An 18,435-nucleotide genomic window follows, 5' to 3' on the forward strand; every position below is an offset into this window, starting at 1 on the left:
TCTTTTCTCCTCTTTGTATCTTGAATTATTCCTCTGTGTTGGATGGACATCCATTGTGGACTTAAAATTAAAAACACAACACCAAGCCACACTGTCACATTGGGTGACATGTTCCTTCATTACCAAAAATATGCATCATCTTGCTGCCACCAAAACTCACAGACTGTTAGTGCGTTTGAGTAATAGTTAAGAACTTGGTGGAAAGAGGAGGTACAGGTCTGGAAAAAAAACATACATTTTGGTGCAGATTGATTGAATTTAAGCTTTTGGGCCTTGGAGGAGGCATGTGTGCTCTACTGAATGTCAGTCTAGCTGAAATTATTAAGTGTGGGTATTCTGTAAAACTAAAATTATTAAGTGTGGGTATTCTGTAAAACTAAAATTATTAAGTGTGGGTATTCTGTAAAACTGGTCTTGCATTGTGGCATGTTTTGCTAAATTAAATTATTAAGAATATGTAAAGAAACGGCCTCCATTTCAGACAGAGGTCTTTTTTTCTCTTCAAGTGATGGTGATGTTGTTGAAAAGCCATGTCCTGTTTACTGAACATGATTTTAACATGGTGTGCATCAGGGGCAGAACCAGGGGTGGGGACAGGGGGCCACAGTCCCTGACTGAAATCTGACTGGCCCCTGAACTGTCCCTGTCCCTCAAGTTCACAATGTGCTTGAACAAGGAACGATTTTTTAAATGTATTCAATGATATGTGGCTTTGCTCAAAGCTATGGAGCTAACAGTAAACAGGGAATGACTTAAATGTGCACTTTACTGAATCAAGTGTTGAGCATGGATGTTGGACTTAATATTGGCCCCTCTATTGTGGCCCCTTTATGGCCCCTGACCTTGAAAAATCCTAGACTGGTGTGCATGGACATGTCCTTGTACATATACACTGGTTCGCTGGACAGGAGCCAGTATGGAAGGGGCGGACTTGTAAAAGAAGGGATGTCTGTTGGCAGCCACTGACCTTTGTTGACTTTCAGTTATCACTACAGTGACGCTGAGTCTTTGCTCTCTCGTAAACCCCCACAATAAAAAACTGCTGATGTGTGGTCTCGCTGTATGACATATTGTTTTTAATGTGTTGAAAACCCTTTCCAACAAAGCAAGTCAAGCACAATGGTGCACATAAACACATGTTGAAAGTTCATGAGCTAATTCACGAGAGTAGGAAAGCAAAAAGTAATAGCCAACATTAAGCATAACAATAAAAAAAACAACAAAATACAAAAACAAGTAGGCCACACAACATAAAAAAGTGTCTATAAACAATGTTAGACTGCTCAGAAAACACATCATCCGACATTATGACTCGCCCCTTCTTTAGTGCTAAATGGTTAACATTTACAATCTTCATAAATGTCTGATACTGAAACAAAATCAGCCTGATAGTAGCGAGACAAGCAGCATGTCTACATTTGTTTTGGCGTCAGTTCTCGGGTTTCTAAAGTAGTACCAGCAGAGTAATATACTGATTCATGTGTAAATTAGCGCCAAGAAGAGGACACAATCCAAATTGTGTGAAAAAAAGGTGAAACACAACAAAATCTTTTCATCAGCGCCTCCTCAGCTGAGCTGCAGAACAGGTGTATCCAGATGTTTCTTGCAGGACGATGATCAGTGGCTCCAGACCTGCGCTGCGGATTCAGGAGCGAGGAATCACAGAGTAAGCGCGTATAACATAATCTCAAACTCTTATAACATAATGGCTTTGTGCTGAAACACAAACTCGGTTACAGACGTCCGTGACAGACTCTCTTCAGTGCAGGAAGCGATATATTTCTCTCAGGGGGACAGTATTGTTCACTCGATCGTAGCACCAAAGGTAAATTGAAGAAGATGGAGATTTGAATGAGAAGATAAAGAAATGAAGGTGTATACATGTGAGTAAATTATATATTCACACTGGCTTTATGTTGACAAACTTCTCTTGACGGTTTTGTTTTGGTTACGTCAGCAGTTTGGCATCATCAGAAACTTTTTTACTGCAGCGGTGATTTTGGAAAACAATGATGGATTCAAGTAAAAAAAAAATCCTCTTTTTCTAATTGCGTCAGAGAATTTGGCAACTGCCAAGATGCTGCAGAACCAAAAGCAACAGTGCCTAAATGAATGATGTCAAGCTTGTCCGATTTGATGACAAGTATTTCTTTATTGTTTTACAGATAACATACTTCACAGGGTTACCTTAGAGGTAAGATCTCTGCTTTGACTCGTCGGAGACAGAGGGGAAGATGAACATACTTTTTTTATCAAGCACACATTGTAAACAACTGAGCAATATTTAAGTCTAAATGGCGTACCATAGAATAGGTGAGAGACAACAAAATGTAAGTAAGAAGATGTGCCCCTTGCTTGCAAAGACAAAAGTTTCTTTTTACAAAACAAATAATGGTCACTGACAATTTTTTCTACTTTTTTTAAGTGGCTGAGAGGTAGAATGAAGTATTTTCAGTTAAAATCAATGATTTGATTTTCATTACTTAATCATATCATTTCATCATAATGAGTGAAAACATTACGAGTGAAGACGTAACCCCAGCCCTCTGAATATAATGTGAAATCTGTACAAATGTCTCCGTTGTCTGTGGCATTGTTTTCATTTTTATTGTGAAACGTTTGTCTGTATCCCAAATGTCCAACTTTATAAGCAGAGGAAATATTATTTGTTTGTTTTTTTGTCAGGTTTTCACAGTAACTCTCCAAACATTGAGATGTGAATTCCTTTGTTTAACACTGTGAATAGCAAGGTCAGTCCATGTTTGTTTTTTCTTGTGGATGAGGTGTAGAGATGGACATATTCAGTTGGAAGTATCCGAATGAACACTCCCGGGTCCTTCTGTGGGCGATGTCACTGACGAAGGAGTCGGAGCATCTTGCCAGCCACCATTTGTCTGTAGAAATAAGACGGGAAATAGAAATACAGTCAACAGTCTGATACAAAATGCACATATAAGTATCTTTAATGATAACACATTACGAAAAAAACGTACTGGAAAAAATAGCATTCTACTTAGAAGTACATCAGTGTGAGAAGAATTATGTAAAATGACAGAAACCATCTTTGAAAAAAATGTATTCAACGTGTACTTTGACTTTTTAGTTTGGCCCATCTTCCACACACTAGCATACAGTCTATGGTTATGACCAGTGGGCAATCACTTTATCTAACTTTATCTACAGTCTGTGCCTGAATGCAGACATACACACACATATAAAATATATAGATATATATTTTAGAAATTAAGATTAAGTGAGTCCTAAATTGAAAAGCAGTTATGTCCAACAGCTAATCTAAAACTCAACTGTAAAAACTGGCAACTCTTTTCTATGAGGCTCTCCATTCAAAAAAATCTGCTTGCGCCACTTCCCTCATTTCTACCTCCAAACAGCTGAAATAATAATAATGGGAGATAAAAAGAAGAGATGAGACACAGACTACAGGGACCTTTCATATATCTCAGAATATACCCCCTGAGATGCTTGACAAAAGAATAAATTATCACAATAAAAAGTAGCTCTTTAAAATGGAAGCCCTCTCAAATCATGATAAAAGCTCGACTAAAGACCATTACGGACATTAATTGCAATTTCCACGCTATTAGTGAGAGCTGGGAATGTGCTCTGGCAGCCCCTTATTTCCAAACCCTGTTATTTTGCGTAAAGACTGTCTGTCATCTTATTCTTATTCAAACATTTCTCGTCTCCGAGAGAGGCAACACCCACCAGCAATTTGAGGGGTGTAATTGCTGTTCGGTGATCAAGAACGAGAGGTGAATCATGAGAGTTCAGACAGTAGTTCTTAGAAAGAAAAAAAATATCAACGGCACTCAGTGAATGCAACACTAAATTCACAACTCTTTGCAATTTGTGTTTTAAGTGTGCTATTATTATGAAAGCACTATAAGAGCCTCACATCATCAACAACATGCTCTATACTGCTGTTTCTATATTACTTCTTTTATCGTTTATATCAAATTTAATGTAAAATGAAATAAAAGCTATTTATTATTTAGTGGACTGCTGTTCATGAGTCGGCTTTTTCGGAGTTATGATGACCTCCAGGTGTATTTTTGTCTGGATATCCAAAGCAATTCGTAATTGATTCGTAATTCAATAAATAAACACTTAGTTTGGAGCTTAGTGTTTCTTGCTCACTGATAATATTTTATCTGCTTCCGTTATCCCTAATATCCAACGCAGCGATACAAAGCAACCAACACCTATCTCCAGTGGAGCCTGTTGCATGTTTTAACTGGCTTGATGTGTCCGTTCTTATTTTAGCACAGGGGGGTGTTGCAGGCTTGGCTGTCAGTGTCGCTGTTCCTGTGGATGAATGATCTGACCAATGTGCTTGGACTGTTAGCCCAAAGCCGCGCTCTTTCTGTCCCTGTGACTGTCGTATTGATTCTGTTAAGCCCACCGCCGCCTGTCGCTGTGGATCTACATGCGAGCACACCGCCTCCAGTGTCGCCTGTCCCGCCCTGCCCAGCCCAGCAAGGAGACCTAGAAAACTGTGCCCGGCCTCTGACAAGCTAAAGAGTTATTTTAAGAATTAGAAACTGGAAACTTTTTCTTTATTGTGAAGCCATTTTTTGCGGAGGAGGGTATGACCACGTCCTATGGCGCCAATGTGAGAGCAGCATCGGGAGGGAGGCTGACACCTGTGCCCTTGTTCCTGTCGACTGCAGGTGCCTCGCAAACACTAATATCCTCCGACAGACTCGGAGCGAGTCCAGCTACTCAGCCTGGTAGCTGCCTCGCTGCTTGCCACCTAGGGCAACGCTGGAGCAGAGGGAGGGGGAGACAACTGGACAACAGCCCAACCCCGACAAACTCCGCTAAGTGGCATCCCAAAGTACAGACACAGAATGACACAATATAATACACATCCCGCAACAGGGGAATCATCGCAAAGTGAGACGGCGAAGAAGAAGAAGACAGAATGAGATTGTTTACAGGTCTTACGTTGATGCCCTGTGGACTGTACATCTGGCTGGCTGCGAGGCTGTCACTGTATCCGCCGGTCTGGCTGATAACATGGCGAAGGGTATCCACCTGGAACAGTGGGGACACACAGACAAAAGGCCCGGTCAAACAAAAAGCTCTGGATAACAAAGACAGCCATGCACAAAGGAAAGGTCAGTCTGATAGTGAAAGGGTACCATAAACAAGAAAAGGTTACAAACAGTGAATCAGAAGGGTTTGGCTGCTACTACAAGCACGATAACAGACATCACAAAAGGACACAAATATGAAAGGCATGACAAGAACTAACAACTGACAATATGACACTGGAGCAAACGCTTTACATAGAAACACGTTTACCCAACATGGCTGCCAATAAAAATACTTATCAATCAATCTATCAATCTATCAATCTATCTATCTATCTATCTATCTATCTATCTATACATCAATCTATCTATCTATCTCTCTCTCTATCTATCTATCTATCTATACATCAATCTATCTATACATCTATAGATCAATCTACACTTCTAACTATCTATCTATGTATACATCTATAAACCTATCTATCTATCTATTTTTCTATCTATCTATCTATCTATGTATCTATCTATCTATCCATCTATCTATGTATACATCTATAAACCTATCTATCTATCTATCCATCTATCTATGTATACACCTATGAACCTATCTATCTTTCTATCTATCTATCTATCTATGTATCTATCTATCCATCTATCTATGTATACACCTATGAACCTGTCTATGTATCTCTCTATCTATCTATCGATACATCTTGAATTAATTCGTAATAAATGTTATTTTATTGGAATGCAGCCACTATGACGTTCACTGTGGAGGAAGCTGGAGGAGCAGCATGAAAACACACTGTACTGCTGTATGCATTATAACAACCAATCAGACGACTCTACTCACGAGGCTAATTTAGTCAAAGATGTACTTTCTCTTTTCTTTTTTCCCTCTTTTAATTGTTCTCCTCTGGGAGTGCGGCCATGATTGGAAAAATAATCCTTTTAATCTAACATGAGATTCAATAATTTAAAGCCAACCCCGAAGACCTCTTTACCCCCTGTAGTCTTCGTCATTGTCTCTCTTGCATATTCATGAGCGACCTAAAGCATGGAGAGAGCTGATCTGAATGGAAAAGGGGGGATGGCGGGATAAAAGAAATGATGCCAGCAGCATTAAAACTAAATGAAAACATAACTTCGGGTGGTGATTCCTTCATCTACGACGAGAGTTATAATGCTCAGGAACACTGGATTTGGTCAGCGCTGTCTACTGGGGCAAGGTCAGGGAGCGACAGTGCACCAGTGGCTATGTGAACTCTTGTCAGGAGCATTGATGAGTGTTGCACTGTTTCCAAAACTGTCTGCAGTCGTCTGTGGGTTGACAATGGCTTCGACATTAATGCAAAGCTCCGGGCTAAGAGTAACCTCTGTTTGACTGCGTAGGGCAAGTTAGTGCGTGGATCCACACTTACAGACTGGTCAGTGGAGGAAGAAAGTAAGAAGTGAGCTTTCAGTCACTAAACTCACAGAGGCGCCTACCTGGGATTGTATGTTGGCCCCAACCTGCCCCCCTTGGTACGAGTCCCCATTGAGGGACTGCACACTCATGAACAAGTCTCCGGAGTTTGACATGTTAAAAGAGCCAGCAGAACCTGAGAATAGACAGAGGCAGAGGAGGACAAGAAAGAGGGGAGAAGCAGGGAAGAAAATAGAGGGACAGAAAAGGAGTTAAAATGATCATGCATCAGCAAAAGTGCATTAAGTGGGTTAGTTTGGGAGGGCGGCAGGCATCATTCCTAAAACCTGCACGCTACAAGTGCAGTCGGTGCACATTCAAATATCACTGAACCATAATTCAAAAGAAAAAATCAGCCAACAAGAACCACGAGACAGAAAATCATCGTAAAACTGTTTAAGTCCAGTTAAAACCAGGCTTATTGATTGTATGGTTGTTAAATGTCCATGCTGCGAGTGTTTCATTAAGGAAGTAATAATTGATCTGCAGGAAGACCCAAAGAATAGTTGTCGTCCTTTAATGGACCCCAGCTCCCCAGATGTAAAGAGACCATCGCGTAACTTGATTTCAACACCCGGTCCTAATCCAATACAGTTGCGAAAGTCACTATATGACAAAAGACTGCGCTTGCCCTCCGAGCAGCTTAATGGCATGCACGAGGTCAACCGGACAAGAGGCAGGAAAAATTAGCGTCCGCAAGAGCGAGAGGTCAATAACAGAGGGAGGGAGAAAAGGAAAGAAAGAGAGAGAGAAAGAAACAGGCAGACAGCAAAGGCGGAGAAGAAAAAAAAAACATGGAATAAGACGAAGCGAGAGAGCTGTATCATATTACTGGGTTAGTTAGGGAGAAAAGGGGCCTTCTGTTAGTCTGACAGCACCAGAGACTGAATTCTTGAGTTGTTCCTCAAATATGAGACGATTGCTGTGCTCCACATTCTGCTTCTAAAAATAAATCTTCACTGATTCTTCGATCTATAATGGTTCTGGTGATGTAACCGGATGTTTGACGCTCACCTGCTGAGTTGGGAGTTGATGGTGAGTTTGCCTGGCTGCCGTGGGCAGACACACTGGTTGCGTTGACCGCGGTTCTGGCTGCGTACATATTGGCCTCTTCCTGGAATTTGCCGATGTTTTTCTTGTATCGGATTCTCTTGTTACCGAACCAGTTCGATACCTGTCGAGAAATCAGGGACATGATGAAGCAGCTGAATTAGAATAAAGTTTTATCTGTGCAACGGAAACAAACAAAAGACAGACTGTTTTAATAACTTTTCTTGGTGTAATAAATACACAACAGCCAGCATCTGGACTGTTATTCCTATTTTCAGTCCCAATTTATGTGACTATGTTAAATTTGTTCTTTCAAGTAGACATGTGCTTGTCAAACTTTGAATCATTGCTCACTACTGTAGATGAGTAATTATTATAATTATTTGGTATGTACTATAAAAAACTTTGGCTCATTAAAAATGCATTAGTTGACCTGTTGCGTCACGTCCCTGTCATGTTGTTTATATGTGGATAATACGCAGTGATGCTTTTACGCGAATGAAGCTCCTGACAGTGGTTTTAATTTGGATTTTTTTTTTTAACCATCCAAATCAAATGATGACTATCAGAATTTAAGATTATTTTTTTTCCCTAAATGGTCATCAATCTATGTGGAGATCACCCAAATGTGCCTTTTGTCGGTTTTTATCCATTTCCTCTCTGGTTCTCTGATCATACACGCAAAAAAAAGAGTAGGGATTCAAACTAAATAAATAATAATAATAACAGACCAAGCTGAAAAATGCAGATAAAGCACCATGGTTCTGTATCAAGTTAGTTGTTTGCATAATGTTAACTTGTTCATTACTAATAACCCTTAGCATCCGCTGACTCTCACAAGATACTGTAGAGCACAGTGGCCAGATCATCACAACCACAGCATTACTTAGCTATCATATTTAATAAGATTAACTCATTGCATGTTCTTATAATACATAATATCAACCACTGTGAAAAAAACCAAAGATTTTCAAAGTCCAGTTACAGGCACATCTACATAGAGAGATACTGAGACTTAGTTTTCAAAGCTGCTCATACACAGGGTAGACAAATTAACAAAGACACAGGAAGTAATGAACGAAGGACCCTAACCCTCCTTTCAACCAAAATGTATCATTCTGTATTCCGCCACTTACTTATAGGGTGTACGGGTGGTGATATATTTTCTAATTAAACTGGATGTATTGTTATTATGTCCATAAGAAAAATAAATGCATGAGAAACAAATGAGAGATAACTGTAAAATCCTGACGGCCTTCGTTCAGAGAGAAGGTTTCTAATTCATTTTAATTTTGAGATTGTATTTATTCCTGTTACCTGTGACACTGTGATGCTGCATTTCTTGGCCAGTTCCTCTTTGGCCTCCTCGCTGGGGTAGGGATTACTGAGATGGGAGTAGAAGTACTCATTCAGGATCTCTGTCGCCTGTTTGTTGAAGTTCCTCCTCTTTCGTCTGGAAAAGGATTGAAAGGAAATCATTGAAATATACTTCAAAATCAAATGAATGTAATTAAACTTCATTTAAACATGATGGCTTAGCAGTGCTTAATCTGAAATAAGAACAAAAACTCAAAGGTAGGGACACAACTGGAGCTGTTCTTCTAGTATGAGGACAATTTGAAAAGAAAAGAACAAAGCAGAATGCAATAAAACAGAGGGATGAGTTCTGCTGCACGCGGTCGCACAGAGACACACAGACCTGGCATCGAGGAAGCGTGAGCGCAGGATCATGACAGCCTCGCAGGTGCTCTGCTTCAGCTGCATCTGGATGGAGCTGAACTTGCGGTGAATGATGCTGACCATGCGCTCGATCTCTTTGGGCGAGATGGGTCGTGTTCGAGACTGCTCCCTCAGCAGGTTCATCACATGGGTGGTGAACTCATTGCACGCCTGGATGCACAGACAGACAGGATTCATAAAAAGAATAACTATCACCGACGCTCAGCAGCTTCAGACAGAACAAAAGGGTGAAATTGGATTCTGGAGAGGCTGCAACTTTGCCGCTATGGGCCTTGTAGGAGCTGACAGTACAGCATCAGTGTTAGGGGTAATAAGAGCAGTCTGGATTAAAGCAGCAGACGCCACACACTGTTTCACGTCAAACAAACGTGGCAGCGCAGTCTTACAGCGGCAGCAGCAGGACTCGCAGTACTGTGAATATTAAAAAGGCTTCTCTTCAATGGGAGAGAAAATGTGACAAGTGAAGAGAAATTTTAAATGACAGCAAGCTTTCAGTCCCGTTCACATTCAAGAGGTTTAAACCGTCTCACCCTCTGTTCACTCCATCTTTCAGTCTACCTCGTTCCCCCTCTGTCTGAATCAGTCACTGGATATGACTGCATTCAGAGTCAAGGTGTCTGTTGCTTGTCAACACCGAGGTTACGTCAGTCAAAGTGATGCACCGTGCCGCCGTTCTGCTTGCGCACACACGCCAGACACCACTCACTCACACGTGCGCGAGGTGTACGTAGCGCGGTGACACAAAAATGCTCAGGTGTATATTGACTGTGACAGTTAGCGATGACTCGCCTTCCTCGGAGAAGATGACAAACCCACGACGCTTTGACTTCTGAGGGAATGACAAGGAGTTACAGTTTTTGGAAGTGAGTTGGGGTGTGACTGATATAACGGCTGCTTGGCTGCTGAAGATAACATCTCTGAAAGCTCGGATTGTCATGAGTTGGCCTGTGAGAGCTGATTGCAAGAGCATTATACTTATATCTCATCCATCCTTTATGCCATCGTGCTCCTATTAATGTGCACGAGCGCAGATTATTTCAGGATGAATTGACCAAAAGAGAAAAAGAGAAGAGGTGCTGAAAAGAGGCCAGAAACACAACATTCTTCAATTCACCTTAGTTTAAATCATTATTCTGACATTAAACCCAACACACTGGTGCTTTAAGACAGAATTAAATCTTATGTCTTAAAGGACAGTCAAGATAATGATCAGTGCTCTCATCTGCTTTGACCCCGTAAACAAACTAGTTGCAATTGGCTCGATTTGGCTCCTGACCAGACTCAGCGAGAGGCCGCGGAGCAGCGAGAGCACCGATAAGAATTTTCTAGTGGTGTAACGGACCATGGTAGCTCCATACAGATTGACCCCCACTGTTCAGAACACAATGTGATTAAAAGTGTAAAGTGTTGGATTTACTCTCGTTTTAAACTGTTAATTGTGTATTTAGGGATGCAGTTAAATCAGAGCAGTTGTGTTGTGTTTACATGAACTGTTCAGTGTTAAAAGCCTTTGACGGTGAGAAGAAGGAATAATTAAACCTCCCACATCATTTAAGTCACAGTCAGGTAAATATTAAATATTTTAGTTTGAACCTTTATTTAAACATTGAACACCTGGAATGTTAGTAGTTGATGTGGTTTGCATTTGGCCCAAGACCTTTGTTGCACAATTTAATTTACACTCTACTGTTATCTTTGAAATAAAGGCATTAAAATGACTTGGAGTTTTTCACCTTGTTGGCCGAAAAGTGCAACACGCTGTAATTTTACCATAAAATAAATATGTTTATTTATTTATTAAATATATTTATTTCTTTTATATCTGATACAAAAGAAGTGTTCATGGTCCCACCTGTTCGTACTTCTCCAGCTCTGTGTGGTAAATTTGTCGGATCTGTGACAGCTTGGCCCGATAGTCGGAGTGTTCTGCTGAGTTGTCTGCGCCCACGCCGCCAGTGGCCGCTGCGGCAGCTGCTGCGGCTGCCGACCCGCCACCTTTCTCCGGGCCGGCCACGCCCTCTGCCAGCAACATGTTGTCCAATCGCATCAGCTGTGGATCTGGAGGCTCCTCCTCCTGGGCACCTCGGATACTGAGCACTGTGGAGGACAAGAGGTGATGACGTCAACATCACGCCACTGAACAGTCTAATTCGTGTTTTTGATGATTTACATTTAAGGTGAACAAAGTGACTGAATAACAAGGCAGATTAATTTTTACGCTGACTGAAACGCAGGAGAGTTTTTTCTCACTCTGGTCCAGCCGACCAAAGTGAACTTCCTGAAATATGGCCGTCGTTTTAATAGTTCAAGTCTGTGCCATAAAAACCTGCAGCCTCACAGAGGCTGGCAGCTAAGGAAGGTCGTAAAACTATCATTTCATCGATTCTGAATATCATTTCATGTAAAAAATTAACACAGCCTTCCACCACAGTTCATCTTTCATTGCTCTCCTTATGCTCAGACTATGTTCAGTTTCTGGCTTTATTTTATATTCGCCTGATGGCTTTATTATCTCGTCAGATGTTGCCTACAAAGCAAAAAACAAACTAATGACACAAAGTGTGACACAGAGCATTAATGTGAATACAAAGATACGTGTCTCAAATAAATCAGTGCAGAAAATTACAGAGCAGGAGCTAAATCAAGAAACACAAAGATGACGATGCACAAATTAAAAATATAACACTTAGATAGCAAATAATAGAAAAGGTTAAACTTTCATAATTCACTATCCCGTGATTTATAATCATAAGAATTCATTATTTCAGCACATTTTGATGAGAATAAAACACAGAATAAATATAAAGGAGGTTACGTTTTCATCCCTCTCCGTTGGTTGGTAGTTGTTTGAAAGCAAGATTACGACAAAACTACGGGACGGATTTCCACACACCTTGGTGGAAGGATGGGTCAAGGAAGAATTTGGTGCAGATCCCAAAAAAATCTGCTTCTAATTAATTTAAATGTGGTTTTATAAGGGGACTGCTGGGCCTTGGCGGAGTCGTGTGCTCTGAGTGCCATTCTAGTTGGCAAATGAATTACACACAAGATAAAACACAGATAATTCTGAGGTGTGAAGCCGGAAACAGACATCATTTAAGGCCCTAGATTATTTCCATATTAGATATCACTATTCATCTTTTAAATATCACAGTTATCATTAATGCTGCTGCATAGTGACCCCCCTGCCTCATATTCTACCACTATACCTGCAGTCCCAGTATTGCAGTATTCAGTGTCTGGGGTCTTTATTAAAAATGTTAAAGGACTTTTCACAACTGATTCTTTTGTACATTAGTTTTGGGGATTTGAACCAAAACGGGGAGTCTTCAAACACCTACAGGTGATCACTTCTCAGCAGCATGACCAGAGCAAAGACAAACTAATATATATATATATATATATATATATATATATATATATATATACACAGACTCCACTCACACAAAAATAAAACCCTTTATACTGCTGACTCAATAACACTACATTCTGGAGAATAACACTCACAGGTGTTTCAGCATGTTGTTATATTTAGTCTCGGCTGGACTGCCCTGCCTCCCTCTGCCACTAGAAGGCTCCCTCGGTAAAGCAGCAGAGTGGCCTGCTTTTCTCGGAGGTGCTGAAAACAGCCGACCAGGTGCAGCCCTCCATTCCATCCACTGTCTTCAAGGACAAAGACAAAGCTGCCACCACATTTTTCATATAACAAATTTAATCCTTGCATCCATCAAAACCTTTCAGGAGGACGACCCAACGCGACTGTCTCCTCCATGACGACTGTAGACAGTGACGCTAAATGACAGGTTGTGTGACAGAGCAGTAAAAGCCATATTGCAGCCCCGCGCACAGTCTTCAGCCACGGCGACGGCTCCTTTGTAATGAGGATGTAAGGTTGAGTCGCCCTGTGACCTTTCTGGTGAGCGGGGGTCCAGATGGATTCCTGGGGCAGCTTGTGGAGCTTGTCGTCTATCCTCCTGTTTTCAACCCCCCTGCTGCCCTTCCCTTCTTTCCTTCCCTTTTCTTCCTCCAGCAACAACATCATCCATTCCCATCAGCTCCAACACGTGAGCAAGCACAGCTCAAGAGGCAAATGTCAATGGCTATCAGACGGCTGGAAAAGGTCAAGAGTTCAGGTGGGGAGCAGATGCATGGATGTGTGCGCATGTGTGTGTGTGTAGGCGGAGGTGCACATGTGCAGGTAGATGAATCTGTGGATATTTTTCATGTGAATCACACCGGCGGGAAATTACAACACTCGCCAATTTGATTCTGACAAAATAGTGGCACATCCCAACCAGAGGGGGAATCTAATGAGCCTGAGAGTGATTTATTCATTCGCTCCAAGTCCCCGAGTGCACAACTAAAAGCATGAAATGGATTAAATAAATACAATTAATAAGGAAAATCAAACAATTCACTGTGCTGTGGCATAATTACCCTAACCACAGCCATCAGCTTTATTTATTTCTGTTCAGTAATAGCAATGAAATCGATTAGTCCTCAATGCCAGTCAGGCTGCTTGTTGTGAACTCTGCAGCCGTGGACTATGCATTAACATAATCACCTGACAGAGGGAATTGCCCTCTATTACAATACATCACATGCTCCCAACACTTGAACACCAAGATCCTTTTACACACACGTTCAAGTCCATTGTAGCAACAAAGGTATGGAGTCCATACATGCTCCGCCATTCTCTCATTCCACGGACGGCCTCAGATTAGTATCTATAAAAGGAAGATGGCCATCATCTCATCTTGATCATTACCGACAGACTTAATTGAACAATGAGAGGACACAATTCCCCCTCTCCGTCGCCTCCTCCCTCCCTCCCTCCCTCCCTCCCTCCCTCCCTCCCTCCCTCCTTTCCTCTCCTCTTCTCTTCTTTCCTTCCCTTTGTGCACACTCTTGTATAATTCCCTCCCTGAGATGTGGGCCACTAAACCCAAAAAGGCAAGGCATAAAAAATGAATACGTATCATAAACAATTCTCGAGCCGCTTCCTGAATAATAAATGGGACTCTAAGAATAAGCCTTTGTTTTGGTTATTGACAAAATTAATTTCTGCTGCTTTACTTCCTTAAGAGCTGGCTCATGCCCATCGCCAAACTGCCTGTTGTTTGCAGACAACTGCAGTGTAAATAAACATGACGATTAAGCCACCCACTCATACAGGCAGGATAAAGGTGCACACACACACACACACAGGAAAAATACACAGCCGTGCACATTGGCAGTCTACCCTGAGCACCCAGCCTGGCGCCCTGCGAGTGCTTTTAAATGAAAACATGTTTAATTAATGATGTTGAAGTATTCTGTCACAATTAGGGAGATTTACGGTCAAACAAGGCAGCAGTGATGTCCCTGACAGCCATGATGAAAGTTTACCCTCCTTGCCTCTGACTGGCAGCTAGCAGCCAGCAATGGACTGGATCCATTTCCCATCAATACAGTAATGCAATACACTCCGCAGCACTGTGGCGTATATATGAGTGTGTGTGTGTGTGTGTGTGTGTGTGTGTACGTGTGCATCCTAGCTCTCTTCCACATCACATGACCCCAGAGAGAGTCAGGCAGTGGCTGCTCTGTCTATCGATTGTGTGGGCACACGTCATCTAGGGTTTCAGCAGTTAATAAATCAGGCCTGCTCGTGACACAACCGTGGGTGTGTGTGTGTGTGTGTGTGTGTGTGTGTGTGTGTGTGTGTGGGCCTGTCACAGAACAGTCAGCAGGAGTGAAAGCGACAGCCACATGATAATGTAACATCACCACCATTCATCCCTGCCACACAGCATTCTGAGACAAAACAACAACAACCAGGAACCTGAAAAAAAAAAGCAGCGTGATTTACAGCAGACATGACAAGTATCACTAATACAAACCCTCCCCTCGCTGCTCCTTCAAGGAGTTCAGCATCTCGCTCTCATCTGTGTGCGATACGAGTCCAATAAAGCCGTCTCCATAAGACCCGGCGCTGTTCCATATTTCACACTGACCCACACTGCAGGGGTAAAGTACACTACTATAAGCAATGCTATTATCATTACTGAGAACACGGAAGGAAGCATTGCATTATATGCGATTTAGTCAATATGTGGTCATTTCTCCTGAACTGTGTCGGGGCTGTAATAAAGAAAGCACCATCATACTAAGATAGCTAATTGCAGCTCATTTCCAAGTCTTATCCATGAAAACAAATGCACTAGTCTAGATTTTGTATTATTTAAAATTGTCTTGAAATAGTCTTGACTGTCTTTCTACCTAACTCACCGAGGCCAAAAACCCTCTGTCTCCAAATAATGAGAGTACTACATTACCCACAATACAACTTGACCACCATCACAGGCAGAGGCTGGTGAGGTCTCTTTTTTCTAACTCTACAACCTTAAGATTTTCCTTCATTCAAACGCCACCAATCAATGTGGAATATAACCAAACCTTTCTCCATACACATTTCACAAAAATAAATAAATCAAATAAATACAACTTAGATGAGTGCCTATACTGTCAAGGCCCAACAGTCCCCGTAAATTCAATCAAGTCACACACACTCCTAGATATCAATCCTCTTAAATATTCCTGATTTCTTTCATCAAGATCCATGAATTATTCCCTGGTTTCCTGGTCATCCAGACAGTAGGTTTTGTTTAACACTATCAGACACAGATGAAAACCTCCTATGTTGAGGTAACCACTCAGATTTCCATGGTTTCTGTGTTCATAGCTATGATCAGTATTTTAGTCAATACCAAAAACGTACTGGGGTTCAGACCACAGCTTTACCAATGAAACAATCCTCATCATGCAGCACTGTGCCATATTTAATGCTGACCCACACAGAAGGGATAATCTACACTGCTAAACAACACTATTATCATTACACCAAATGAGCATTATGCTGCGTTATATCCAATTCACAGCATATATGGTCATTTCTACTGAATTGATTCTGGGCTTTAATAAAGGAAGCACAATAATTATGAGATTGCTAATCATAGCTCACGATGAAATCTATGCAGCGGAAACTATTATTCTACTTTCGACATTGCGTTGTTTAAATTGTTCTAAAAAACGCTCTGCGCCGTGAGCCGAGAGCTTAGATTTGTGGTCTCGCCGTGAACTCATGGGAAACTTTCTCAGGCCCAAAATGTTCTCTCCATCACCAGATAATAGGAAGCTGTACAGCCTCAGTACACAAGGGCATAGTCATAAAGTAGCTCTAAAACAGCTTTATGTTTTATCAGCCATCTCAAGTATCATGCGCAGAAAAGGGGGCAGGAGCTGGAGTGTTGTATCTGACACTGGGCGGGGGGGCGACGGAGAGTAGTGGGGTGGGGTATGCCAAGGACGAGGAAAAAACACCAAAGAAACACTGGGGGGACAGGCAGAGACGAGGAGATGTGGATCGCACCGCCGAGGAGGGAAGAGAGTGATGGAGGGAGAATGAAAGGCGAAAAATAGAAATGGAATAGGAAAGCGAGGTGTCAATTAAAAAAATGAACCCAAGTGCATTTGGGAGGTGACAGCTGGTGGGAGACGAGCTGACAGGCGTCACATTAGGCGGATTTGGTGGCCGCTCCCCTCATCCCCTCCTCTTTTTTTTTTCCTCCTCTCCCTCTGTCTCTCTCCCTCTCTGGCTTTCTCCACCGGCGATCGGTAGTTTCTCATGCGGTAGCAGCGGCGGCAGCAAGCGAGGCAAGAACTCAGCTTGGTGTTTTTCAGAACAAGTTCCCCCTGCAGCTACTCCTAATAACGGTAATTATCGTCATCATCGGAGGCTTAAGCAGGCCAGTTTGAGGCCTGAGGGGCTGGCCTGATAATGAGGCAGCGAGCGCCAGAGGAGAAGACCATTCAGAGCACCGCCCCGCCACCAATGCAGAGCACTCCCATTTAAAAACCCTTCATTAAAATAATTCATTATTCAAAATAGACAATACAGTAGCCCCCGCAGCTGTCAGTCTTTCTCAAGGTGTCTTAAAATATATATCCTCTTGACTGAATCAAACTCATGCTCAGTCCGTGCAGTTCTAACAGCTCCAGGCTGCAGCGGCTGAATAGCTGAAGAGAAGTCACAAGCTTGTGGAGCAGAGAGCTGCACAGTCTGCAAAGAGACAAAGACATCTCTATTGGGAGAACACTAAGTAAACAAATCACTGATCACACTAACTTTTAGATAAAGTATGAACAAAATACATGAAGGAATCTTTGTCTGTGTGTCTTTTAGTTTCACTGACAACATCCCTTCAGCTTCAAACTTTCCGGGCGTATTCCTGATTGTCGAGGAGCCGCAGAAGTTTAGTTTCAACTGTGAGGAAGCCTCGGACATCGTTTTACTGCCTGTTACTTGACGTGATGAAAAATTATAAAGGGTCATAAATTGCAGTGTCTTATAAACTGTCACATAAACCTGAATGTAAATACAACTCATTTGAACAGGCACCAGTTGCCTCATTGTTCGCTTTAAGTGATGATTTTAACCTTTATTTAGCAGTGGGCAGGTGATCACAAGGATCCCTGGGATTTGAACTGAGGACATGCATTTACATGGTCAGCATATTCAGCAGCTAGAATTCCTCAACAGAACATCAGCGTAAGAGGGGCAGCATCCGACAATGTCAGCAACTGTCTGACCCACTTCTTCACCCATTTTATTTTATTCATTAGTGATGTCAACACTTTTGGTTTATGGCACCACACATCAAATGAACTACTTCTCTTCAAGAATAACCAGAGTGCCAAACTCACAGCTGCTGAATTTTGCACAAGTAGCCAAATAATTTAACAAACAGTAGCCGTGTATTACCACAGCAAAGATATGAGTTAGATCAGAAGATATTTGATGAAAGCATGTGTAACTAAGCATGACGCTCACTCGAGCTCACTTATGAAACCGTATTTTAACTCACTATATTCTGTTTTCATTTGATCTGCACCAACTTGCATACCTCATCAATACCAACCCCCTAAATATGTCTGAATTCAAGATTCATGAATTATTTTCTGAGAAAACAATGAAAATGTGGACACCCCCCCGACAGTAAACAAAGATTCCCCCTCCACACCATAATGTATTGGTTTAAGGGGTTACAATAGAATTTAGTTACGAAATGTAATATATACATA

General features: G+C 41.8%; 1 protein-coding gene across 4 annotated transcripts in view; it reads right to left on the reverse strand.

Moving 5' to 3' along the window:
• Positions 1–2,131: 2,131 nt before the first annotated feature.
• pbx1a (pre-B-cell leukemia homeobox 1a) overlaps positions 2,132–18,435 on the reverse strand; it is a 44,540-nt gene continuing 28,236 nt past the window's right edge. For 2 of the 4 annotated variants that reach the window (XM_020103970.2, XM_020103993.2), the window contains 7 exons: positions 11,165–11,409; positions 9,272–9,462; positions 8,890–9,025; positions 7,537–7,696; positions 6,546–6,658; positions 4,969–5,058; positions 2,710–2,894 (listed from right to left, as the gene is read on the reverse strand). In XM_020103970.2, coding sequence (XP_019959529.1) covers positions 2,802–2,894; positions 4,969–5,058; positions 6,546–6,658; positions 7,537–7,696; positions 8,890–9,025; positions 9,272–9,462; positions 11,165–11,409 — 1,028 coding nt within the window. In that variant the 3' untranslated portion in view covers positions 2,710–2,801. Of the gene's footprint in view, positions 2,895–4,968; positions 5,059–6,545; positions 6,659–7,015; positions 7,165–7,536; positions 7,697–8,889; positions 9,026–9,271; positions 9,463–11,164; positions 11,410–18,435 lie in introns of those variants that run through there. The other 2 variants (XM_020103987.2, XM_020103979.2) reach the window with 2 other exon arrangements.

The sequence above is a fragment of the Paralichthys olivaceus genome, chromosome 16 (genome assembly GCF_024713975.1).
Source record: "Paralichthys olivaceus isolate ysfri-2021 chromosome 16, ASM2471397v2, whole genome shotgun sequence".
Classification (NCBI taxonomy): domain Eukaryota; kingdom Metazoa; phylum Chordata; class Actinopteri; order Pleuronectiformes; family Paralichthyidae; genus Paralichthys; species Paralichthys olivaceus.